This window comes from Lepidochelys kempii, chromosome 27 (genome assembly GCF_965140285.1).
Source record: "Lepidochelys kempii isolate rLepKem1 chromosome 27, rLepKem1.hap1, whole genome shotgun sequence".
NCBI classification, from domain to species: domain Eukaryota; kingdom Metazoa; phylum Chordata; order Testudines; family Cheloniidae; genus Lepidochelys; species Lepidochelys kempii.
This window is the reverse complement of record NC_136406.1, coordinates 4613652-4640864: the sequence shown is the minus strand read 5'-3', so window position 1 is coordinate 4640864 and position 27213 is coordinate 4613652. Positions and strand designations below refer to the sequence as shown.

Here is a 27213-nt window from a genome sequence, read left to right as displayed (position 1 = left end):
TTGAGGGGGCCATTTAGGGATCTGGGCCAAAAATTGGGGCTTGGTCCCCCTTTAAGCAGGGGGTTGGACTAGATGATCTCCTGAGGTCCCTTCCAACCCTGAGATTCTCTGATTCCCCAAGTGCAAATCTCTCTGCTTTCATTTCAAAAATACCTAGAGTCTGTGCGTACAAGACCCTGCATGTGCAAGCTCTGCCCTCCACTGGGTGGAATCAGAGCTGCATCAGTCCCTCACGCGCTAACTCCCAGGAGTTTCTCCCTTGGCTCAGGGGTGGATTCCTGGAGCAGGAGGATTTCAGCTTTAGCCTTCCTGACCCCCGGGAGCTGCAGGTGCCCCTGCTGTGCAGCATGGGGATGTGATGCACTAGGTGGCTGCAGGCATGTTACTGTATCTCCTCAGCCCTTCCCATCCGAGCAGCCCCATTGGTATAATTCACAAAGACACGTAGGGGTCTAAGTCTTGCTTTATGCCCCACAAAACTCCAGCCCGACCCTGCAGGTATTGAAGCTCCCAGGGTAAAAGCTCACCCAGTGCCTCAGGGACACACGCACAGCTGCCTCCTCTCGCCATCTAGACACCATCTCCCACCCGTGCTCCAGCGGGAAGAGGCTAGGCACATGCAGGCCTGAGGCAGTAGGTGCTCAGAGGCTGCCTGCCAGTGGGGGTCCCAGTGAAGGCCTGGCCAGCAGAGAAGATGGTGGTGACTGTTACCCTGGAGCACTCCCCAGGGATGTAGGAGACCAGGGGTTTCCTCCTCTCAGGAGAGCATCCTAACCAGTGAGCTGTGGGGCTCCCTCAATCTCTCCTGCTGATGCTGTGGACTAAATAATCAGTGTTCTTTGGACCAGTGTGAGAATGTACCTGGAGCCCTAAGGTTAGGGCACTGAGAGGGGAGACCCCAATTCAAATCTGTCATGGCAGAAAGGGGGGAATTGAACCTGGGCTTTCCCCCATCCCGGCTGGGTGAGCACCAGCACCTCAGTCCCCCTGGTTCATTGGGCAGAGTGAGACACCTGCCTAGGGCCCTGCTTCGGCAGGAGGGGGGTCCTGTTCACAGCTCGTAGCCTGGATTTAGGGGCACCTCTCACCGAGAGAGGGGCAGGGCTTAGCACACACCCCTGTGGTCAGCATCACCCAGTGGCTGGCATAGGTGGCTTCCATTCCCAGGGGCCCAACTTTCCCCATTCATTGCAGCAGAAGCCTGGGCACCTGACTTGGCTTTGTGGCTCCCAGCATTCCTGGGCATCGCCACTCAGCGTCACAACTCCCCCCATCTTGGTGACACTAGCCCACCCACATGCAGTTAATTAACCCTCCCAGCGCCTCGGGAGATAGGCAGGCTCATTGATCCACATACGGACAAAGCCCTGAGACATTGCATGCTGGTTGCTACCCTTCACCCTGATCCCTCTGCTTGCATGTTTCATCCCCGTCTCGGCCACACAGACTGAGCTCTTCGGGGCAGGGTGACGTGTTTGCACCAGGGGACCCCAACCTCATTCGGGAACATCAAGCAAACCATAAATGAGCAGCAATAGTGTGACCTGGGCAGCAAGTCAAGAGCAGATCCCAGTTCCCTGCTCTGGCCGTTTGACCACGCTGCCTAGTTCTGAACAGCAGAGACACTGGCCTAGCTTTGCTCTGGCAGCAGCTGGTGTGCATACTCACCCCAGGCAGTGCAGATCTCACCTGCAGCGGGCCGCAGGTTGGAGGATTTGGCTGCAGCATCCAGCTCCACCTGCACCCCCATTTGATCTCACACCCAGGCCTTTTAAAACGACAGCAGGCTTTCGAATGGCTTGTCTGCCTCACCTTGCTGGGCGGTGCGTCTGTCGGCTTAGCTCTGCGAGCTTGTTAGCTGAGGCAATGGCTTTTCCTCTGCGCAGGAAGGAAGGATTGAGAGAGATGGTGCAGGGAGGGTGGGGGAAGGTCTTTGGGGTGAACAGAGTCTCAGCTAATCTCCCCAGATATTTATTTTTTCCCAGCTCCTACGCAGATGGGATCAAAGTGTTAACATCTCTTGTGAAAGACGTCAATCACTTCAGCTGCAGGGAGGCAAAGCTGGGTTCTCCCCCCAGCCCCCACTTAATGAGAGGACCAAACTTTAAGGAAGCTGAAAGTTTTAATTATAATCTTCCAGCCTCCAACAATGCAAAGCTGGGTGCACACAAGCATCTTCCTTTGCAAGCCAGCTCTCTCCAGCATTACACCAGAAAGGGACTGAAATAATTAGGGCAGTGGAAGTTTGTAACCCCCGCACTTCCCAGAGGGGAGTTAGAAAGCAGCAGATCGCTAAGCAAACCCGGGGCTGGCTGTCAGGAAGGGTTGCATCAGGAGCAAAGGGGACAGCTCTCTGGGAAATGAGCCTGGTGTTAGCATACTAAAGAGAATGGCATATTTAAAATTCTTGGGTTATTGCTACACCCCCTCATTGGATTGTAGCATTTTTGTGAATCTTCAGCTGGATTGTCTGGGCCCAAGGCTTTGTGCAAGAAAGTCCTCTCCCACAAACGGATGCAGGGTTATTGTAGGTGAGCTGATCCCAGGATACTAGAGAGACAAGGTGGGGGAGGGAATATTTTTTATTGGACCAACTTCTGTTAGCGAGAGAAACAAGCTTATGAGCTCCACAGAGCTCTTCTTCAGGTCGTTCCCTCTCCCGCTTTGTGGGGTACCGGAGTCCAGGCTCCAGCCTGAACCAGGTCTACACTGCAATTTTATAGTCCCACCACCTGAGACAGCTGACGCAGGCCTGCCCTAGGTGTTTTATTGCAATGCAGTCATAGCCTCAAAGCCCCTCTGCCAGCACGTAAGTATTGAAAGGAAAAGAAAATCGGGGCCTCATAAAGATCCATGCAGAGCTGTCTGGGAGGCACAGTTTGATTGTAAAGAGGAAGGTGATTTGAGCTGGGTTCGGGATGCAGAGAAGAGGCAACTTCAGGGGGTCGCTAGTGAGACTCTTTCCCCTCCCCTTGGCAGAGGCAGTGCCAAGCACTGGTGAGGGGATGATGTGAACCAATGGCTGGAACTGGCCTGAAACTAACGGTAGATTGAGAGGGCAGCAGAGGAGGCTCCAGCAGAACTGAGAGGTTGGGACAGTTCCCACTGAAGTGTCCTTGCTGAGCCAGCCCCCTGGTTAGTGGTAGCAGTAGGTGGGGCCGCTCACACACAGTATTTCTCTCTAGCTCACGCCCACTTACCTGAGGTTTCACCCCGTTTGCCCTCAGGCGCACTGGAAAAGTTCCAGCCGCAGCTGGTGCAGCACTGAACAGAACACCGGGGTGGCAGAGGCCTTGGCTGAGGGAGTCTGGGCCCTGAGCGAGAGGCTCGCTGGGCACCTAAGTCACTGGCCGTCTAGGGAGCCGCAGCAGGGCCATCCGAGAGCAGCTCCATGACAGGCTCTGGCTGGGAGGGAAGTGAGAAGTATCACACTTCAGAGCTTTATTAGAAGTGGAAGTACTGCAGCCATCTGTTAGCACTAGACACCGAAGAGGAGTTTACACAGGATCTAAAGACAGAACAGCGATAATCCATCTGGTATAAAATATAGGCCTATATCTGACTGGAGGAGAGTTGCACAGCCCATTTGCACTGCTCAGGAGACTCCCCACAGCCCAGCTAAGAACCCAGGCCGTTTCCATTAGTAAAACCAAGCCAGGCGCAATGTGAATGCCGAGCAACTCCAGTGAAGTCACTGGTGTAACTGAGATCAGACTCTGGCCCTCGAGGAGAGGACTTTCTGGCCAGGGCAGGCAAGAAGAGCAGCGGGGCCATGTGAGAGCACAGAGCAGGAGGGTTCAAGGAAGTTTTGCTTTGGGGTGTGTGGAGGTGCAGCAGTCTGCCCCCAGCCCTACAGTGCTCTGCCACAGCTGCTCAGCTCAGGAGCTGGGTATGCCGGGGTGCTGCAGGGCCCTAGGGCCAGACACCAACGAGGAGCTTTTGGACACTAGTAGGATCTGGACTAGGGAAGAGAACTGCCGGCAGAACGCCCCATTCCAGTCTTCTCTCCTTCTCAGAATGCGGAGATGAGGAGCAGGATGCTGCCACCCTGCAGAGGAGAAAGGGTGAGGAGACAGTAGGAGCAGCGCTGCCTTCTTCCTTTCATTGCTTCACTGCCAAGAGAGGCAGCAGGATCAGGAAAGCCCTGAGGAGACTGGCACTCATGGGAGTGCTGCCCAAACGCCAGGGAGTGGCAGCTCAGGACAAGGGGACAGCTCCCCCCTCAGGGAACCCTGCCACAGAAGGGAGGTTTGACCCCAGTCTGTACATGAGGAGAGGGGGAAGAGGTCCATGCTCCAGGGTTAGATCCACTAGATGCCGGCCTTGTCCCAGGCCTTGTCTGGCCGGCAGCGCTAAGCTAAAACGGCCCCTGCATTGATGTCCCTCCAAGGACACTTCAGCAGAAAAGCTTCATGGCCCGGGATCCGGGTGCAGCCAGCATTTTTCCACCAACGGCTTGGAGATCTTCTCTGCTGCTCTTGCCCAGAGGGCAGGAAGGAGGCTCTGGAGGTGAAAACACGGGAAATAAAAGCATAGGCCTGAGCACCACTGGGCAGGATCGCTGGCACCTGTAGCCCTTGGAGTGTCCCAGGCTGGCAGCGAGCCCACACTTCTACAATGGAGCCCACTTCCCACCCCCTTCTCCCACTAGGAGGCCCCACACCCTTCCTTTGTAGACTCGCTGCCCTCCTCCCCTTGTGCTACACAGGCACGAAAGCTCAAGGGGTAGTACCAGACCCACCGCTCGGCACAGGAGGAGGAAAGGATCTTCTGAGCCAGGTTTCCACCCGCCTCCCGGCCAGTCCAGCCCCCAAGGGCGCATGTGTGCTGGTCTTTGACCGATGGGGGCAGGGTGGGGATTCAGTGAGGCTGGGCACTCTTTGCACCCTGGGCTGAGCATACTCTTGGGAGCAGATGGCAGTGGGGGATGAGTACAGGCACCCCAGGGTGGGCTGCCGGGACACAATGGGGAAACACAAGGATTTGCATAAGTTGTCATAGTCACCGCAACACTGGCATCTCAGGCAGCTGTTCCCTGTACCCCACCCTTGAGTAGAAGGGCCACTGCTCAGATGTAGCAGGGGAGGTTCATCTGGCACCTGTACTAGCCAAGGCCAGGCCTAGCACCTGCCTGAGCCCAGGGGTTGCTCCCACAGTATATTCCCAAGCAGGAAGGCCCAGACTGGGGGCCCTCCTTCCTCAGTCTGTCTAGCCAAGCACTAAGAAGAGAAAGGGTTACCTGGGATACTTGGGGTCTGCAGGGACTTCACAGTGCTGCTCTGGAGCCTGGCAATTCGGCTCTGGCTCCGCAGCCCACCCAGCGAGCGGGAGGCAGTGCTGAAATGGAAGGCAAGGGCAATTAGCGACATTTCAATCCCAGCTCCCACAGGCAGGGCTCCTGAACAGCGTCAGTCACACCTAGGCTCTGGGGCAACATTTACCTTCATCCCCCTCAGCCCCTCAAGATCAATCCTGCAGCCATTTCACCTGCCTCAGCACTGGGGAGAGAAGGCCTGTTACAGGAGAGGGAGAGCACTCAGGCTCAGAAGGGAAGCACAAGAACTGCATGCTCCAGTGGTCCCTCAGACAGTTGCTTCTCCATGGGCTTCCCTGGACAGCTGCTGGGGAACCAGAGAGGGAGGATATGGACCTCACGCAATCCACTAGCTGGTGATCTGGTCTTGGGCTGGCTGCCTCCAGCGAGCTCTTACCTCATAGAACGCTTTCTCTTCTGTCCCATTGCTTTAGAGACCGAGGATAGCTTCGGGATGCTGCCAGGCGGGACGGAGGGGCCCTTCATGGTGAACACGGGCACGGCGGCTCTGAATCCAATCAGATAACAAGTTATCACGTGTGCACTGAAACACTCTCTCCTAGGCAGAATCTCAGGCCCATCTCCTCTGGACTTTCACTGCCATTGTAAATATAGAAGAGTTCCTACAATGAAGGCAAAGCAGTGAACATAATAAAGGCAAGCTAGCCCTATGGGCTACACCAGGGAGAAATGGGACATTAACTGAGACTACCGAGGGGTTAACTCCATAAACAGTCAGGGAATTGGGGTCTCACTCACCAGCTAGATGGATGAAATGCAAACCTTTATAACTAAAGTTACAAGCAAGGCCGCAGCGTCTATAGATTTGAGTAGGAGACTGAAGTCAGGCCTCCTGGGCGCTATTCCTGGCTCTGCTACTGGCTTGCAAGGTGACCTTGGGCAAGTCACTACCCCACTGTGCCGCAGTTTCCCCACCAATTCTTATATAAAGGGTATTCTGGAGTATCTACTTTGTCACCAAGCACATTCCCAGCCAGCATTTACAGACTAATACACATTCGGTTTATATAACTCAGCTCAAACCAGTCATTTTTGAAATGCAGCAGCAGGCAGGAGTCAAAATAAAGGTGGTACAATGGAACAGTCTCATCATTCATTTATCAGCATTTGCTAAGTGCTTTACGACAGCATTCAGAGGAGAAGTGAGGTACTGCTGGATTCTAACAAGTCTTTAGAGCTGGACACGCTATCTGAAGAAGCGATTCCTCTTGAATATTGACAAGAAAAGACAAGGAAGAATGGATTTTTCAAACACTTTCCAATTCTACATAAACAATGCATGTGCAAGGTTAGACTGGTGTTTGTTCATATATCTGACTGCTAGTTTTGGGGCTTATGAGTCTCAGAGAAAGAATTCCCTTGTAGCATTTTGACTCAAAGCCACAAGAACATCCTACTAGTACAGATGAACCAGAAAATGAAACTGACTAGAAGGCAGAATGAAATTCACCAGCCCAATTCCCTATCCAAAGCCAGTGCTGCACAGTGAGCAGGTTACAGTGGAACTGGTAGATAGGAGTCCCAGCAGTACTAACCTGGGCATGAAGGAAACTTCAGACTTTTTTAAGATGCACTGGACGTTCTCCCAGCCAGGGAATTCCGGGGCACTGAATTTCACAGGATCGTCCACACCAGATGAACAGCTGTCCTCAGCAAGGTCAAAAGTTATATTCAGGTCTCGGAAGGTCAGCGTAGCTGGAGTGCAGCAGTTTTGGGCAGCAGATGTTGTCAGGGGGACCCGGCTTTTGGTGACTGTTGATGGGCAGGGTTTTGGGATGCAATAAGGCACTAGTTGAGAAGGTTTAGCTCCCTTAACAATGGGGGTGCTGTGACTGATTGTCACTGGAGGAGCAGTTGATTCATTTGCGGAGCCCCTTCGCCGGCTAGGAAGGGAGGATTTCCGCTGGCGCTTTGCCTGCCGTTTTGGCGTGGCAGAAGTTCCTGTTTTGGATGGGCTGCTCATTTCCGATCTCCTCCTCTTCTTCGCTGGCAGGCTGGGAGTCTTGGATGAGGGACTAGGGACCAACGCAAGCTCCTGCAAGGACCGTGTCACAGACCTTGTCATTGGGGCAGCACATTCTGTGGCAGGTGCACCCTGCAGCCCGGCAGTGAATGGCACCACTAGGAGAGTAGGTAAGTAGAGTGTTAAGAGATATAGCCACATCTCCCCTTATCCTCTTAAGTGCCAGCCCGTCCAGACCAGACACCTGGGGCAGTCACCAAGCAGTGCATGCCCCAACCCGAAGCAGGTAAGAAAGGCCATGCTGGCATAGTCATAGATGTTAGGAGTTAGGTCTTCTGGGTTCTCTTTCTGGCTCACAGAGAGATGATGCCCAACTCCTCAGTGATTCTAAGGCATCTGTCACTGCCTGGTGGGCTTGAGCTTGATGTGTAAAACCAGCCCTCTGATTTACACGGAAGGGGGCTGCTAGCAGGCTGTTCTCAGGGAGGGGAACTAGAGGTTCACATTTGCTGTCTCCCCTCCCCACAATCCAGAGGCCAGGCATGGCACCCCTTTTACCCAAGCCAACCAAAACAATAAAGTAGTAAACATTATCCTGGAACAAGTCAACCTCAAGAGAACAAGTCTAAAAGAACAAACAAAAAGCCTTATCTGCCCAGAGCAGAGTTTTTCCCTTGAAAAGGGAGAAGTCCCTGAGACTCTGAAGTCCATTAGGCACTTTGACATTGCTACTGATTTTACATGGCAGGTGCCTCTGGAGAAGGGCAGCAGTATCTACGAGAGACAGATACCTAGGCCCTTCTATGTATGCTGCTTCCCCAGGTTTTGGGGCGAGGGGTAGCCAGCAGCTCCGGTGTCAATGGGTTGAGTTTTGTGCACGCACCAAGAGCACTGAAGTCTAAACATATAATTAAAAATAAACCCTGTAAAGTCTCTAAGCCTCACTTCCCTGATCTGTAAACCCAGGAAATACTGACCTATTGTATACAGAGAGGAGCCTTGTAGAGCCTCAGCTATACAGTGCTGGGAGATGGCTTACTGCGGCTATGCCCAGGCTTCTGTGAATGTGATTAAACTGCCATATAAATGGCCACATCCAAATTTTTAAAACTTGTGTATAATTGCACTGCAGGATCTACAGGTTGGTTTGTTTGAAACAAATAATGCCCCTGGGCCTTATTAGTTATAGAGAAAGCCTTCAAACATGAACCAAGTGTGACCAATGCCATGACCTGCACTCCGAGCTCATCTGCTCAGAGCTGAAATGATTTAACTGAGGTTTCAGAGTAGCAGCTGTGTAGTCTGTATCCACAAAAAGAAAAGGAGGACTTGTGGCACCTTAGAGACTAACAAATTTATTTGGGCATAAGCTTTTGTGAGCTCACTTCATTGGGCGCATGCAGTGGAAAATAAGTGGGGAGATTTATATATACAGAGAACATGAAACAGTGGGTGTTACCATACATACTGTAAGGAGAGTGATCACTTAAGGTGAGCTATTACCAGGAGGAGAGCTGGGGGAGGGGAAACCTTTTGTAGTGATAATCAAGGTGGGCCATTTCCAGCAGTTGACAAGAACGTGTGTGTGGTGGGGTAATAAACATGGGGAAATAGTTTTACTTTGTGTAGTGACACATCCACTCCCAGTCTCTATTCAAGCCTAAGTTAATTGTATCCAGTTTGCAAACTAATTCCAATTCAGCAGTCTCTCGTTGGAGTCTGTTTCTGAAGTTTTTTTGTTGAAGAATTGCCACTTTTAGGTCTGTAATGGAGTGACCAGAGAGATTGAAGTGTTCTCCAACTGGTTTATGAATGTTATAATTCTTGACGTCTAATTTGTGTCCATTTATTCTTTTACGTAGAGACTGTCCAGTTTGCCCAATGTACATGGCAGAGGGGCATTGCTGGCACATGATGGCATATATCACACTGGTGGATGTGCAGGTGAACGAGCCTCTGATAGTGTGGCTGATGTTATTAGGCCCTGTGATGGTGTCCCCTGAATAGATATGTGGACACCGTTGGCAACGGGCTTTGTTGCAAGGATAGGTTGCTGGGTTAGTGGTTTTGTTGTGTGGTTGCTGGTGAGTATTTCCTTCAGGCTGGGGGGCATTGTTTCATGTTCTCTGTGTATATAAATCTCCCCACTGTATTTTCCACTGCATGCAGCCGATGAAGTGAGCTGTAGCTCACGAAAGCTTACGCTCACGTAAATGGGTTAGTCTCTAAGGTGCCACGAGTCCTCCTGTTCTTTTAACTGAGGTTGATTTTAAACAGAGGCACTTAGCGGGGGGCAGAGGCTCTGCCACCGCACCTAGTCCTAGGGTCCCCAGTGCTGTATCCACTCAGTTGCCCACCCACCCTCAAGTTGCCTTTGTCCTCAAAGTGCGTTTAAGTTGGATCCCAGATGCCAAGTTAATGCTCCATGTAGCCAGGGGCTACATATGCGGCACCCAGCTTTGCTCTAGCCTGCTAGGGAGTTTGGGCTGCAGGGAAGGCTCCAAGGCAGGCAGCCACTCCCATTGGGAGGGAGGACAGTAGTGACAACCCCAAAGTGTGAGCCACTGAACAGAGCCTTCCAGGCTCCTCTGCCCTGTCACTCATGCATATACTTCAAATCCTGGGGGGACAGCAGAAAGTAGGGGTTGAGGCCCAGCTGTTCTGGAGACCACACCCACACAAGCTCACCATTATCCGAGTGCTGCTGCTCCTCTTGGGCTGGGGTCACCTCGGATCCGCCCAGAGTCCCAGCTGGCTCTCGACTCCTACCGGTTTCTCTTTGCACCAGGTATTCCAGTTCCTCAAACTCTGAGACCATGTCAGGGGTTAGGAGGTTGGCAGCCTTCAACAGAGAGTACTGCCTTTGTGCAACACGCAGGACAGCAAGTACCAGCCTGGGATAGAAAGGGCCGTAATGTGCGTTTCGCTGGAGCAGGTGAACACTGTCTCCAATAGTCTAGCACAGTGTAGCATGCCTCCCATGCCAGGTGAGAACCTGGTCCCAAGAACCAGTTAGCTGAAAATCGTGACTTCAGCCTAGGTCTTCTGGGCACCTAGGTTACATCACCAGCACCTCACTCCCACATACCACCTACCTGCATTGGTTCCAGGAAGCACCCAGACAAGCCTGTTCAATTCCAGGTGTCCTCTTAGGGTCGCACAAGAGCACAGACTGTTAGTGCAAGGGATGGCCAAACTTTACAATACAGCGGTGTTGCAGCTTGCTGCCAGTCCGAAGTCTGCACCTCAGCTGTAAATGGATCGGGCAGTGGAGCCCAATCCAAGGTGGTAAGATCTGGTCAGACTATTTTAAGACTGCAATAGCAGAGAAGGAATTGCTGCTTGATGGGTTCACCAGCAACAGAAACTGCAGGTTGTCAACTCTGTAGTCATCCTTTGATTCCAGAGCTGGTATCGCAGGCATTGGGACGCTGGGCTGGGCTTTTGGCACCTCTGGTTCTTGGCCAGGCTGGCAGTGAGACTTTGCCAGGTTTTAAAGTTAAACACCCCCCTTCCCCAGGGCTCCTCCTGAAGAGTAACTTTCCCAAGGGATCCATTCTGGCAAGAGACTTGGGGCAGAGATCCCAGCAGACTGGGTCATGGACCCACCCCAGGCCACAACCTGTAGAAGCCCAGGACATAAGGAGAGCTTCTGGAGGTGAATTCTACCAGTCTGAAGTTCAGGTTCACATACCATTTGCCACACTGGGAATTCTGACTCTGCTTTGTTGGCAGACTCCATATTATTGGGATTCATGGAGAAAGGGCAGTTACTTTGCTACCACTAGTACCTTAGTACATAAATTACTTGGGCTGGACCATTGTTGTTCCTAGACACCATGACCTCCTATGGCAGCTTTGGCACAGGAAAAAAAGAAATCTCCCCAGCAGATGGCTCATTGGCCAGGCCTTGGTTTTGTCTCCCCCTGGAGCATTTTACAGAGATCACCCATTAGGATCAGGGAGGGGTATCCCATATGATCAGTTTCCAGTGGGCTATGGTAGGTGCTGCCTTTATAGGACAGGTAACTACAGAGGCCCTATATCCCTATTAACTGCTCCTGCCCCTTCACAATCACCATGAGGAGCACAAGCACCCTGCAGACTGCACTGGTTCTTTCAGCCTGGGCACAGTACTGCCGCACAGTTCATCTTGCCACAGGAAGGAGCACGTCCCTTTTTCCTATGTGCACGTATGTGGGGGCAGCAGTGGGGGAGGTGGTGAGGGAACACTCACCTCTGGGTCTGATCCCGGGGCAGTCCCTGGAGCAGAGAGCTTGGTTTATTGGTTGTCTGCTGAAGATCTGTGGCATAGTCATGAAGTTCCTTCTCTGGCGTCTGAATTGATCACAAGGACGGAACGTACGTTAGTTAGTTGGGGATTGGTCCTGCTTTGAGCAGGGGGTTGGACTAGATGACCTCCTGAGGTCCCTTCCAACCCTGAGATTCTATGATTCTGTGAATGCTTTTGCTCAGTTTTGCCAGCTCCTGCCACTCTCACCTGGCACAGGTTTAATGGAGGAGAGAGAGAGTTTACTGTAGAGCAGAGGACACAGCTTCAGCACAAGCTGTAACTGGCCCCCCAGACAGTAACATGTGTCACGTAGATGGGGCTGTCCTTGTACTTTACAACAGAACCAAGCAGCATGAGAGACTAGTGGACTGCACTGCACATCACATGTTCACTGCTCACTGAGCCATGAGACCTTGTACTGCATTATGCAGTGGAGAGCTCCTCAGCTGGACCCTTGTCTTAAGGCACAGAACAAGGTGCCGTGGGGACGGCCATCAGCGAGGTGTTCTGCAGAGCCGTGATCCTGTGGGGCTGAGTGCAGCTTTGGAGCAGCCTCTTATCCTTTCCCCAGGATAATGCTCATCTTCCAAGGCTCACCTTCCCAGCTTCTCTACTCCCCCCCTCCGCTGCTCACCCTCCAAACTCTCTCTCTCCTCCACAGATATTGCCATAACCCTGCTATTCCTCATCAGTGTCTCAACACCTCAGGGTCACCCTCACCTATCCTACTCTTCCCCTCACCCTGCTGCTGTCTCATTCTCTCCAAGTCTCCAAACCTGCCCAAGCGCTCCTCTGCCAACCAGCCCCTTCTCTCACCTGTTCCACTGCTCCCAGGTCCTGTTGCTGAAAGGATGGTCTCCCTTTCAGCTCCTGCTGCTGTATCACCATTTCCTGGTTACCCTTCTCAGGGACTTCATGATCTGGAGACCCCTCCTGTGCAGCCTGTGCTGACCTGTAGCAATAGAGGAAGAAGCAGCAATAACAACACGGAGACAAGTTCTTTAGGAGCAGTTGCCAGAGCAGATTTGGGTGGAAAGCTACAGTGTTTGCTGCCACCACTTACAGGCTTCTCTGGGGTGGTCAGAGATGGAGACCCTCATGGAGAACTTTCTTTTACAGTCAGATTTTGCAAGTCTTGTTCTGTGCTTAGTCTGGCAAAAGGCCTTCGTGGACCACCTTCCCTCTCACTCGTCAGTGAGTCACTCTGCCCATCCGGGCTCTGGGAAGCACCGGTGGACAGACTATGGCTTCATCATAGGCAGGAGTGTACGACTGACATGACCATGTGCTTAGCGAGTCAACAGGTGTGGCTGCATTCCAATCAGCTCTGCTTTCAGACACAATCAAGAGTAAAATGAACCCTAAAAATCCTTGATGGGGGAAGCCTGGGAGATAGGATATAGCATTCAGCACTGGTCAGGCTCTTGGAAGGACAAGATTTGATGGTCAACAAAATGTACCTGAGCAGCTCCACCTGCCAAGGGCTAGACTGTGTCTGAGGAGCTGGAACCTGGTGGTCTGGATCCTGGGTGTTTCTCTCATAAGTTTGGAGCTTCTCTCGCAGATTTGCCACCTGCAAGGGAAATTCAACCCATGTAGATCCGATTTCCCCATCCTTTCATGGCATTCGCTGGCAATTCCACAAAGCTACACCTCCCTTCTGAGAGCAGCAGCCTATGCATTGCGGGAGAGATCTTGACACTTAGGACTTGTGGTGTTCCTCCTGCACTTGAACCCCTAAGCAGCAAGGGACACCACATAACAGTCCCCAAGCATGTCCGCCACTTGCTCATGAGCCTGTAGTCATACTCCACTCCAGAAACGGCAGTCAGGAGAAGTTTGTGCATTTCCAGGAGACCCCTCCCCAGCCCCCACCCATGACACTTGGAGTCCTTGGAGAGCGGCCAGGCACCTGCCCTTTATTCCCCCAAGCAGTCTGCCAACCTCCCTGGATTCTGTATCAGATTGCAGACTGTGCAGCACCTTCAGGTCCAAGTGTTCCAAGGAGGTAGTTACCAGAATCCAGCCTCTGCACTAGCCCCTGTGTTGGTTCGACATTCAGTTCAGTCTTATTCTGCCCTGACATCTGTCAGTGTTGTTATCTGTCTAGCAGATTGCCAGCTCAGGCTGGAGCAATAGGACAATTCACTGGTGTGTGGATAGCAAAGAAATGCTAAAAGGTCATTGTGTGTTCAAGCCAATTCACAAAGGGGGAAGTTATCACATTGCATTTACATGGCATATGCCCCCTAATTACATTTGCTCTAAATTCATGAAAAGTAGCAAAATGCTGATGTTTATAGATTCATAGATACTAAGGTCAGAAGGGACCATTATGATCATCTAGTCTGACCTCCTGCACAACGCAGGCCACAGAATTTCACCCACCACTCCTGCAAAAAACCTCTCACCTGTGTCTGAGCTATTGAAGTCCTCAAATCATGGTTTAAAGACTTCAAGGAGCAGAGAATCCTCCAGCAAGTGACCCGTGCCCCATGCTACAGAGGAAGGCGAAAAACCTCCAGGGCCTCTTCCAATCTGCCCTGGAGGAAAATTCCTTCCCAACCCCAAATATGGCGATCAGCTAACCCCTGAGCATATGAGCAAGATTCACCAGCCAGATACTACAGAAAATTCTTTCCTGGGTAACTCAGATCCCACCCCATCTAACATCCCATCACAGGTCATTAGGCCTATTTACCATGAATATTTAATTACCAAAATCGTGTTATCCCACCTTACCATCTCCTCCATAAACTTATTGAGTTTAATCTTAAAGCCAGATAGATCTTTTGCCCCACTGCTTCCCTTGGAAGGCTATTCCAAAACTTCACTCCTCTGATGGTTAGAAACCTTCGTCTAATTTCAAGTCTAAACTTCCCAGTGACCAGTTTGTATCCATTTGTTCTTGTGTCCACATTGGTACTGAGCTTAAATAATTCCTGACCCTCTCCGGTATTTATCCCTCTGATATATTTATAGAGAGCAATCATATCTCCCCTCAACCTTCTTTTAGTTAGGCTAAACAAGCCAAGCTCCTTGAGTCTCCTTTCATAAGACAAGTTTTCCATTCCTCGGATCATCCTAGTAGCCCTTCTCTGTACCTGTTCCAGTTTGAATTCATCCTTCTTAAACATGGGAGACCAGAACTGCACACAGTATTCCAGGTGAGGTCTCACCAGTGCCTTGTATAACGGTACTAAAACCTCCTTATCCCTACTGGAAATACCTCTCCTGATGCATCCCAAGACCGCATTAGCTTTTTTCACAGCAATATCACATTGGCGGCTCATAGTCATCCTATGATCAACCAATACTCCAAGGTCCTTCTCCGTTACTTCTAATTGATGCATCCCCAGCTTATAACTAAAATTCTTGTTATTAATCCCTAAATGCATGACCTTACACTTCTCACTATTAAATTTCATCCTATTACTATTACTCCAGTTTACAAGGTCACCCAGATCCTCCTGTATGATATCCCTGTCCTTCTCTGAATTGGCAATACCTCCCAGCTTTGTATCATCCGCAAACTTTATTAGCACACACCCACTGTTTGTGCCAAGGTCAATAATAAAAAGATTAAATAAGATTGGTCCCAAAACCGATCCTTGAGGAACTCCACTGGTAACCTTCCTCCAGCCTGACAGTTCACCTTTCAGTAGGACCCACTGTAGTTTCCCTGTTAACCAATTCCTTATCCACCTTTCAATTTTCATATTGATCCCCATCTTTTCCACTTTAACTAATAATTCCCCATGTGGCACAGTATCAAACGCCTTACTGAAATCTAGGTAAATTAGATCCACTGCGTTTCCTTTGTCTAAAAAATCTGTTACTTTCTCAAAGGAGGAGATCAGGTTGGTTTGGCACGATCTACCTTTTGTAAAACCTTGTTGTATTTTGTCCCATTTACCATTGACTTCAATGTCCTTAACTACTTTCTCCTTCAAAATTTTTTCCAAGACCTTGCATACTGCAGATGTCAAACTAACAGGCCTATAGTTACCCGGATCACCTTATTTTCCCTTTCTTAAAAATAGGAACTATGTTAGCAATTCTCCAATCATACGGTACAACCCCTGAGTTTACAGATTCATTAAAAATTCTTGCTAATGGGCTTGCAATTTCAGGTGCCAATTCCTTTAATATTCTTGGATGAAGATTATCTGGGCCCCCCGATTTAGTCCCATTAAGCTGTTTGAGTTTCGCTTCTACCTCAGATATGGTAATATCTACCTCCATATCCTCATTCCCATTTGTCATGCTACCATTATCCCTAAGATCCTCTTTAGTCTTATTAAAGACTGAGGCAAAGTATTTGTTTAGATGTTGGGCCATGCCTAGATTATCCTTGACCTCCACTCCATCCTCAGTGTTTAGCGGTCCCACTTCTTCTTTCTTTGTTTTCTTCTTATTTATATGGTATAGAATCTTTGACTATTGGTTTTAATTCCCTTTGCAAGGTCCAACTCTACGTGACTTTTAGCCTCTCTCACTTTATACCTACATGTTCTGACCTCAATAAGGTAACTTTCCTTGCTGATCCCTCCCATCTTCCACTCCCTGTAGGCTTTCTGCTTTTTCTTAATCACCTCTCTGAGATGCTTGCTCATCCAGCTTGGTCTACAACTCCTGCCTATGAATTTTTTCCCCTTTCTTGGGATGCAGGCTTCCAATAGCTTCTGCAGCTTTGATTTAAAATAATCCCAGGCCTCCTCTACCTTTAGATCCATAAATTCTTCAGTCCAATCCACTTCCCTAACTAATTTCCTTAATTTTTGAAAGTCAGCCCTTTTGAAATCAAAAACCCTAGTTGCAGATTTATTTTTGTTTATCCTTCTGTTCAGTTTGAACTGAATTAGCTCATGATCACTTGAACCAAGATTATCCCCTACAACCATTTCTTCTATGAGGTCCTCACTACTCACCAAAACCAAATCTAAAATGGCATCCCCTCTAGTCGGTTCAGCAACTACTTGATGAAGGAATCCATCAGCTATCGCATCTAGGAAAATCTGAGCCCTATTATTATTACTAGCACTCGTCCTCCAGTCTGTATCTGGGAAGTTAAAGTCTCCCATGATCACACAGTTTCCATTACTATTTACTTTATTAAAAACTTTAAAAAGGGCTCTATCCATATCCAGATTAGATCCCGGCGGTCTAGAGCACACCCCAAGCACTATTATTGTCTTCACTTACCTATAACCTGTTGTTTACTATTGCATTACATTAGGTATACCCCTTACTTAATTAACCCTAGATCAAAAGTGTATGTTAGTGAGAATTTACGTGGTGTGTAAACTGCATGAAAACTAATGAGTGATACTTGTATTGTTTTCACTTCTCTATCCCTATTAGACTGTAGTGGCAGGCAATTGCATGATGTATGTCACTGCAACTACATTACTTGTGAATGCAAAAAGTAGAAGGCTAACTTCAAAGCAAGAGTCGTTGTGTTCAACAATGGATACAGAAGCAGTCAGCTAATTTTCTGTGAGCAAGAATCTATAAATACTGGTTCAAGGAAATGATCTTCCTCCTTAGGGGGGAGGGATAGCTCAGTGGTTTGAGCATTGGCCTGCTAAACCTAGGGTTATGAGTTCAATCCCTGAGTGGGCCATTTAGGGATCTGGGGCAAAAATTGGGGATTGGTCCTGCTTTGAGCAGGGGGTTGGACTAGATGACCTCCTGAGGTCCCTTTCAACATTGATATTCTATGATCCTGCATCTTTGAACTGTTTTGGATTCTAATAGAGTGGAATATTGAACAAGTGGACAAAGATTCCCCACAGTTATTCTGTGTAACGCTGAGAGACTTATTGAAATCTAGCAGCTCACTTCATCTCTGCTATCATATTGGACTTACAAACCGACTCCCTGTGAATGCATTTTACCTGCTTTAACCTCTCAATAACTCTAATTTTTTTTCTTAGCTAATAAAGCTTTAGAGAGTTTACTAGAGAAACGGGCTGTCAGCGTTGTCTTTGGTGTGAGATCGGGTATCCATTGACCCAGGGTAAGTAACTGACCCCTTGGGGTTGGCAGTAACCTAATATGAGGTGATTTGTGGTGTTAATAGCCTTTCGTCACAAAGTTCAATTTGTCTGGATAGTAAAGAGGGGCTGGAGAGCCTAAGGGGGCTGTCTGTGGCTCCATGGTCAGACTGGTATGGTGATCTAGGAGCACACATTTGTTACTGGCTTGGTGAAATCTAATTACAGAACACGCCACGAGTTTTCTGACAGTCTGACCCGAGATTGGCACACTCAGTTGTAAGCCTTACAGTCTTACTTTGCCTCCAAGTTTTTCAGGGTGTTGCAGGTTTATTGACCATTTGCCTTGTAGAAGAGGTAAGGGGGAATGTGGAGATTCTGGCAGCTGGCTGGGGACACTAGGAGCTTTGGGGATCAATTGGGCAGTTCACACTTCAGTGCCATTGTTTCTGGCTGTCCTGCTGCAGATTAGGGGAGGCAGGGCTACAGCAGTTATATGCCATTCACCTTTGGGATGCTCTCTTCACAAACAAGGCAGAGAGGAATTCATTACCGGGTTCTTGAGCAACGGCTGCAGGATCCCAGAATACCTGGGCCCCTGGATATGTCCAGCAGCAGAGCTCTCATTGCAGCCCTAGAAGAGTCCATTCCAGTCCTCTGCTCTTCCTTAACGTAAGACACTGCCCACTAACTGGGCTAAGCAGTTCTCCGGCAGCATAGCCAATGCTCTGAGCCTATCACAGAACTCATGGTACTTACAATCCCAGAGCAGTGCTGGTCTCTGGCAAGGGCTACAGACAGAACCATTCACCAGCCCCCTGTCAGGCATCTCACCTCTGCTTTCAGCTGCTCACAGATAGCTGCGTATTTAGTGATGTGGCAGTCCAGGCTGAGCATGTTACTCTTCAGCTGCAGGGTGGAAAGGGGGTGGGGAAGGAGGAGAGAGAGGGTTAAAGGAACAGAGGTGGAATAGCCCTGGCTCTGTGCAAGAGAACTGAGAGGCCAGTGAGTCCTGTTGCTGGGTCCCAGTTACTCTATGGGTTAGGTTAAGCAGCGCTGCTGGGATACCCCTGTGATGTAGGAAACACCTCGAAGGGACAATTCTGAAGGGAGAAGCTCCCTTTCATAGTCACTAATGCCGGCCCATGAAGTGACGCTTGGCTTTAGCCAATGCTCACATCTCCTCCAGACTGAGCTGCATCACCATCAGCAACTCTAGCTGGGCTTGTCCCCAGATCAGGCATAGATACGTGGACTAGATAGTTCAGAGATCTAAATGAATGTCTACCAGTGGGTTAACTGAACTAAGACCCCTTTAATTATCCAGAGGCACTATGGTAGGTGATGAACCTCACGGAGCCAGCTTTTGCCCCAGCCCACTTGCCAACAGCCTCTCAACACAGCAGCACCATAGAGATAGAGGTCTGTACACAGATGTGTGGGACCCACCGACAGTTTGATCTCCTTGGCCCGATTGGCATACTTGAGCGTGTTGTAGGTGTCCTCATAGGCGAGTGCAGATGGGCTGATGGCAGCAATCATGATGGTCCGGCAGTTGCCCCCAAGAGAGTCCTTCAGCAGGCGTGTGAGCTTACTGTCCCTGTATGGGATGTGGGACTTCCTGCTCTGTTTGGAGAGATCAGGGGACCCACCTCAGTTGTCAGGTATCTCTAAGAATCCTAGCATGCGGATATCCTAATGCTCAGACTCATTCCCATAAACCTAGGCTAGGAAGCAAGAGCATGAAGAGGCAGTTGGTCCAGCTGTGTTTTACCACAGTTAATGTCAGATGCTATTCCTAATCCTATGAAGTCTTCCTGAGCTAGATGTGTCAATATCCTGCAGCAGAGAGTTCCTTAGGTTTCTCAGACAAGGAAATACCTTATGTCAAGTGTCCTTTTAACCCCCCTGCCCTTTGTACTGCAGGAATGCAAGGTGGTTTTCCGAGGAGGGTGTATTGTGGAAGGGTGGAGCAGGGGCATTACCTTTGCATCAGCCAGGGCGTTGATGACATTAATCAGGGCCAGCAGTGAACGGTTGATGTTGGCACCCTCTCGGAGCCGCTCTCCCTTTGTGTTGGTGGTTGATGCTCGCTCCGAGCCTGCCAGGTCAATCAGGCTCATCTTGGCCACCTGCAGGTCCTGAGTGATGCCAACGACACGGTCCTGCTGCTTCACAAAGATCTGCAAGGACAGGAAGAAAAGATAAGGCTCGTGAGGAAAGATAAGGCGAGGCCTCATGACCTGCTCAGCCCAGTCAGCAGGCAACGTCTTATCGTAGGGGACAGCAGAGAACTGAACATGACCTCTCTTGGGGTCTGATAAGGCCACTAGGCAAGAGATTCACTGCAGGACTAGCCATCACCACAAGCAATGACAGCAAGAGCCTGTGTTTCCTCTCCACTCACTGATCTACTGTGCCATGTTGCCAAGCTACAGGTCAACTATCTTCCCCCGGCTGAGGGGCTAGCGGAGAGAAAACACTGCCCAGTCTTCCCCACACTCAGTTCTAGGATCTCGCAGGCCATAAGGCCAACTCTGATTGGTCTCAGGTCGTGGGAGGAGAACTTGTAATGGATACAGGATATGACAGGTTGGCATGGGTATGTCTGTATCAGTCTGCAAACTCCATTTTGATTGTAACTTGTACTGCACCTTCGCTTTTGCCTTTTACCCTTTTATTGGACTGGGATATCTAGAAGGTATTAGCAGAGACTGCGACCACTAGCAGTGGGTTAACAAGAGAGCAATCAAGAGTCACTAACCTGGAAAGTCTTCCATTCAAATGGAAGTGTCCCAGAACAATAAACTGTCCCTTGGGTGGTGGGCTTATCAAGGGGACCAGTGTCCCCAGTCTGAACTGTAGATGGGCTGTAAACAAGCAATGACACACCGGACAAGGGACTTGAAGTTGATTGGGGGGCAGTGGCACCTGACAGAGGGGACTGGAGCTGTATAAAAGGACAAGTTCTGCTCTTACCAAGGGCTCTCTGACTGACCAGAACAAGATAACAAGGCTGTGCAGGAGGGGAGGGTCCTGGGACTTTGGAAGGACTGACCAAACCCCAAAGGGCTCTCAGAGTGGTGAGGATGCTGGAAGGAGGGTTTGATGTGCAGATGTTTATTATATTCTGTAGATTTGTATCTCTCTTGTGCTTTGTCTATCAGTGAAGAATGACTGGTTGAGAAATTCCTTTGCTGAGTCTGTGCGTCCCTTGTTTTAACTGTCATGTAGTCTCCGAAGGGTGAAATAGCAATCCAGAGGGTCCATAGCTTTGGAGGAACTTTGGGGAAGCATGCATTTGCTACTGGGCAGGCCAGCAGTAGTTCGATTGCAGAATCGTATATCTCAGGAAGGGGTGCTAGACAGAGGATCTGCATCCTGAAAGTGCCTGGAAGCCCAGACCTTGAGACAGTGACTAGACTCTGTCCAGACCCAAACACTCTATGTAGGATCTAGTAGTTGCATCCCAAAAGCAACCTGGTAAGCATCCACAAGGGGGAGCTCAGCCAGGGTTGCAAACACATGGCTTCTCATTTCTCGGACAGCTTCACCCTCTGGCTCTGTCACTGAAAGTCATTGCCATTTGTTGGCCCATAAGTAATGAGATTTGTGGGGCTCTGACCCATTAAGGGAGTTTATAGATACTTGATATACTATAGCTGGATTAAAAAAAACTAGATAAGGTCATGGAAGACAGGTCCATCAATGCTTGTTAGCCAAGGTGGTCAGGGACAGAACTCCATGCTCTGGGTGTCCTTAAACCTCTGCCTGCTAGGAGTTGGGACTGGACAACAGGGGATGGATCACTTGATAAACTGCCCTGTTCTGATTGTTCCCTCTGAAGCATCCGGCACCAGCTGAAAGACAGGATACTGGGCTAGGTGGATCACTGGTCTGACCCAGTCTGGCTGTTCTCATGATCTGAAGCAAACCCTGCTCTCAACTACTCTCTCCCTTTCATTCCCACACAAAGCCTCAACTACTCCCCTTCCTCACCTCCCTAGCTCTCTCTGAGCAATGGCTGTCCCAGTGAGCCGGCAGCCTTACATGGGTTAAAGGAGAGCATAGAGGCAGGAATATCCGACCTGCTACCTGACAAGGATGGTGACCATGATTGTGAAATGCTGAGGGAGACTAGAGAGGCTACAAAGGCAGAAAATGCAATAACTGGGGATTTCAACTATCTTGATATTAACTGGGTATGTCACTTCAGGAAGGGATGCAGGGATAAAACTTCTCGACACATAAAACGACTGCTTCTTGGAGCAATTTGTCCTGGAACCCACAATGGGAGAGACAGTTATTGATTTAGTCCTAAGTGGAGCACAGGATCTGGTCAAAGAGGTGGATATAGCTGAACTGCTCAATAATAGTGGTTTAATTTAATGTAATTAAATGTAACATCCTTGTGGGATGAAAATGCCAAAGAAACCCACCACAGGAACGGCACAAAAATAAGGTAGCTAGTTAAATAGAAATTAAAAGAAACAGTCACAACTCACATGCCTGCAAACAGCGTGGAGATTATTAAAAAGCACAATAATAGAGGGTCATATTAAATGTACATCCCAAATTAAAAACAAAAACAAAAAAATAAACCAAAAAAACAGTAAGAGACCAAAAATATGCCTCCATGGCTTAAGAGCAGAGTAGAAGAGGGGGTGAGAGGCAAAAAGGCATCCTTTAAAAATTAGAAGTCAAATCCTAGTGTGGAAAAGAGAAAGGAGCATAAACTGTGTCAGGTCAAGTATAATAGGGCAGGTCAAGACAGAATTTGAAGAGCAACCAGCAAATGACACAGAAAAAAATCGCTAAAAGAAAAGGAGGACTTGTGGCACCTTAGAGACTAACCAATTTATTTGAGCATGAGCTTTCGTGAGCTACAGCTCACTTCATCGGATGCATACCGTGCATTCCACGGTATGCATCCGATGAAGTGAGCTGTAGCTCACGAAAGCTCATGCTCAAATAAATTGGTTAGTCTCTAAGGTGCCACAAGTCCTCCTTTTCTTTTTGCGAATACAGACTAACACGGCTGTTACTCTGAAACCTCTCAAAAAAATCGCTGTTACTTTTTAAATATATCAGAAGCCGGAAGCCTGCTGAACGGTCAGCAAAGCCACGGAATGACTGAGGGGCTAAGGAAGACCAGGCTGTTGTGGAGAAGCTAAAGCAATTCTTTGCATTGGTCTTCACTGCACAGGATGTGTGGGAGATTCCCTACACCCGATCCATTCTTTTTAGGTGACAAATCTGAGGAATTGTCCCAGATTGAAGTGTCAGTAGAGGTGGTTTTGGAACAAATTGAGAAATTAAAGAGTAGTAAGTCACCAGGACCAGATGGGATTCCCCCAGGAGTTCTGAAGGAACTCAAATATGAAATTGCAAAACTACTACCTGTGGTATGTAACCTATCACTTAAATCATCCTCTGTACCAGATGACTGGAGAGTAGCTAATGTGATGCCAATTTCATAGAATCATAGAATATCAGGGTTGGAAGGGACCTCAGGAGGTCATCTAGTCCAACCCCCTGCTCAAAGCAGGACCAATCCCCAATTAAATCATCCCAGCCAGGGCTTTGTCAAGCCTGACCTTAAAAACTTCTAAGGAAGGAGATTTTTAAAAGAGGCTCCAGCAGCAATCTTGACAATTACAGGCCACTAAACCTAACTTCAGGACGAGGCAAACTGGTTGAAACTATAGTAAAGAATGGAATTATCAGACATGTAGATTAACATGATATGTTGGAGAAGAGTCAACATGGCTTTTATAAAGGGAAATCATGCCTCACCAATTTTTAGAATTCCTTGAGGGTGTCAATAAGCACGTGGACAAGAGTGACCAGTAGATATAGCGCACTTGAACTTTTAGAAAGCCTTTGACAACATCCCGCACCAAAGGCTCTTAAGCAAACTAAGCAGTCCTGAGATAAGAGGGAAGGTCCTCTCATGAGTCAATAATTGGTTAAAAGATAGGAAACAAAGGGTAGGACTAAATGTCCAGTTTTCACAACAGAGAGCAGTAAATAGTGGCCCCCCCCCCAAGGATCTGTGCTGGGAACTGTGCTGTTCAACATATTCATAAATGATCTAGAAAAAGGGGAGGAACAGTGACATGGCAAAATCTGAAGATGATGCAAAATTACTCAAGCTAAATCCAAAGATGACTGTGAAGAGTTACAAAGAGATTTCACTAAACTGTGTGACGGGGTGACAAAATGGCAAATGAAAATTCAGTGTTGATAAAAACCAAGTAATGTACATTGAAGAAAATAATCCCAACGCTAGATACAAAATGATGGGTTCTAAATTAACTGTTACTACTCAAGCAACAGATCTTGGAGTCATCGTGGATAGTTCTCTGAAAATATCTGCCCAGTGTGCAGTGGCAGTCAAAAAAAACGAACAGAATGCTAGGAACCTTAGGAAAGGGATAGATCATACGACAGACAATCTCTTAGTGCTGCTATATAAACCCATGGTACGCCCACACCTTGAATACCGTGGGCAGTTCTGATTGCCTCATCTCTAAAAAGATACTAGAATTGGAAAAGGTGCAGAGAAGAGCAACAAAAATAGTTAGGGGGATGGAACAGCTCCCATATTAGGAGAGATTAAAAGACTGGGACTGTTCAATTTAGAAGATAGATTACTAAAGGTGGCATTATAGAGGTCTATATCATCATAAATGGTGTGGAGAAAGTGAATAGGAAAGTGTTATTTACCCCCTTCACATAATACAAGCGGGGGGGGGGGGGGGAGGGAGAGAGGTTGTCACCTGATAAAATTAACAGGCAATGGGTTTAAAACAAACAAAAGGAAGTACTTCTTCACACAATGCTAGATGGACAGCCCTTCTTATGTTCTTAAAGAGCAGGACTAACAATCAGCCCCGCCTCCCTGCACAGAGCTACTCTGAGCCAGTTCCTCTCCCTGCACATTATAGTTGCCAGCCTAAGTGAAAGGCAGAAGCAACCAGTAGGAGAGGAGGTGTGATGGGGTGGACTAGGCCCAGAGGCCCCCTCATGGAGGACTCGGGGTCCTGCCACACTCATCCCAGGTAAGGAGCAGTGGAGAGGTCCTCCAAGCAGGCTAGAGTGAACCCTATAAAAAGGAGCTACAGAGCCAGAGACAGGGCAGTTGCTGCTTGGAGCTGGAGAAGACAGGACTGCAGGCCTGGCTGCCTGGAAGAGCAGCAGGGCCACAGACGGCTCAGTGTGGACAGGGACTGAGGGAGCGAGAGGCTCTTGACTGGCTGCTAGGACTGACCCAAAGCTAGTTTGCTAGCAGGGACTGAGGGAGCAATGAAGGAGTTCCTGGCTGGCTGTGGGCACTGAGTAGGGACTGAGCCTGGGGAGGGCCGCAGGAAGATAGCGTCTCCAGGGAGGAAGCCCTGGGGATACAGCCCCATACCAGGGCTAGTCTGCTATAGTTGCAAGAACAAACCAGTGGTCCAACCCAGTATTCTGTCTGACAGTAGCTATTGCCAGATTCTTCAGAGGAAGACATAATCCTCCTGCTTAACATACTGAACAGAAGTAATAACTGGAGACCCTGCACTCCAAGCCAGCAGGAGATTTCTTCCTGTTTCTTCATTTGGCTCAATTTAGGCACAGAAGCCTGAAGATGAGAGTCCTGAGAACATCCTCGCAGATGTTGCTGCTGCTACTTGCCTGGAAGACGGCGTGGGAGCGTGAGGAAGTAGCATTGGCATCTGTGGGGTGCTGTGTGCGGTTTCTGTTCCCACTTGCCAGCATCTCCAGGAGCTGCTCTGCTGATTTTGGCTGGAAAGGAACACAGAGAGAAAGATTAGTATCATACAGTGCTTCAAATGGGAGGTCTTTGCAGCTCTCACCCATATGGGGAAGCTATGCCTCCCCCCTCCCAAGGAACTTGTAAGCACATCAACCAATGCACTAGTAGGTGCATACAAACCTTTGTGGGGAAGGTGAGCATAGGGCTGGGAAAAGATGCCACATTAATCTCCCTTGAGACTGAAGCCCTGTTTATCCAAAGAATGGGTACAGCATAGGCAAATGCAGGGCCAATGGGAGCTGTGGGAAGCAGCGCGGGCCGGGCCACCGCTTCCCTCAGCTCCCATTGGCCGGGAACGGAAAACTGCAGCCACTGGGAGCTGCAAGCGGCCGTACCTGTGGATGCTCAGGTAAACAAAATGTCTCGCAGCCCACCAGGGGCTTACCCTGAACAAGTCGCGAACCAAGTTTGGGAATCCCTGAGTTACCGGGAATGCCTAGGTGTGGTATCTATATATTAGTTTGCCAAAGGGTGTCATGTAAGGTCTCTGCTGAAAGCCTGTATCCTGCCAGTTCTCACAACCATTGTGAAGTAAATGTATGGCTGATCAATATAGAGTTATGTAAATACATTGAACATAATGTTCTTATTGTCTTTGACGTGGGGCTGGTCACCAGATGAGAAACAAGTTTCTTTCAGGCCAGAGATATTTATCTTTCAGTTTATGTGCAAATTGAGTATTGGGTACTTCACAGTGAAAGCCTACTTTCAATCTGAGCAAAACGCTAATCAAGGGATTGCAAAGGCTCTAGGGGAGATTATAGACAGGAAAACACAAGCATCATGGGTTATCCTATTTCCAAGTACAGACAATGGATTTCTGGGTCTATAACTGTAGGTATAGAGACCCAATGGGCATCTTTCACCTAGGAAGTAAGCTGACAGTGTGCTTGTTTCGCGAATAGAAGACAACTGCCAAACCTGGCTGAAGTACTCTGGAAGGGTTTCGGGGGAGCTTTTGCTCTGTATAACATAACAATGTCTTATTTGTTAAGCTTAGACTTTAGTACATGTGCTATGATTTTATTTTGTATGTATACCTTTGTTTCCAATATTTGTGCTTGCTATCATTTGAATTTCTGTTCTTTATTATTAAGTAAACTTAACATAAGAACTGCTATGCTGCGTTAGACCAATGATCCATCAAGCCCAGTATCCTGCCTTTTGACGGTGTCCAATGCCAAATGCTTCAGAAGGAATAAACAGATCAGGGTAATTTCAAGTGATCCATTCCCTGTCCAGTCCCAGCTTCTGGCATTTGGAGGTTTAGGAACATCCGGAGCATGGGGTTGCACCCCTGACCATATTGGCTAACAGCCAACCTATTTCTCATGAACCTAATTCTTTTTTGAACTGTTCTTATATTTTTGGCCTTAACATCCACAGCGACTAGTTCTACAGATTGACTGTGGGTTGTGTGAAGTATTTCCTTATGTTTGTTTTAAACCTGCTGCCTTAATTTCATTGGATGACACCTACTTGTTGTGTTATGTAAAGGTGTAAAGAACACTTCCCTATTCACTTTCTTCATACCATTCATGATTTTATTGACCTCTGTTATACTTCCCCTCCTCTTAGTCATCTACCGTCTAAAATGAATGGTCCCACCCTTTTTAACCTCTCCTCCTAGGGAGGTTGTTTCCTAACCTTAAACATTTTTTGTTGCTCTTCTCTGTACCTTTTCCAATTCTAATATATTTTTGAGGTGGGGGCAACCAGACCTGCACTCAGTATTTAAGGTATGGGTGTACCATGGATTTATAGGGTGGCATATTTTCTGCTTTATCATCTATCCCTTTCCTC

General features: G+C 48.7%; 1 protein-coding gene across 1 annotated transcript in view; it reads right to left on the bottom strand.

Moving 5' to 3' along the window:
- Nucleotides 1-4396: 4396 nt before the first annotated feature.
- Nucleotides 4397-27213, bottom strand: part of KIF18B (kinesin family member 18B) — a 34365-nt gene continuing 11548 nt past the window's right edge. The window contains exons 5-16 of the mRNA XM_073325697.1: nucleotides 25269-25379; nucleotides 19577-19774; nucleotides 19041-19217; nucleotides 18426-18500; nucleotides 13053-13165; nucleotides 12409-12544; nucleotides 11536-11636; nucleotides 9987-10192; nucleotides 6871-7456; nucleotides 5712-5822; nucleotides 5240-5337; nucleotides 4397-4503 (exon numbers count right to left, since the gene is read on the bottom strand). Coding sequence (XP_073181798.1) covers nucleotides 4397-4503; nucleotides 5240-5337; nucleotides 5712-5822; nucleotides 6871-7456; nucleotides 9987-10192; nucleotides 11536-11636; nucleotides 12409-12544; nucleotides 13053-13165; nucleotides 18426-18500; nucleotides 19041-19217; nucleotides 19577-19774; nucleotides 25269-25379 — 2019 coding nt within the window. The remainder of the gene's footprint in view (nucleotides 4504-5239; nucleotides 5338-5711; nucleotides 5823-6870; nucleotides 7457-9986; nucleotides 10193-11535; nucleotides 11637-12408; nucleotides 12545-13052; nucleotides 13166-18425; nucleotides 18501-19040; nucleotides 19218-19576; nucleotides 19775-25268; nucleotides 25380-27213) is intronic.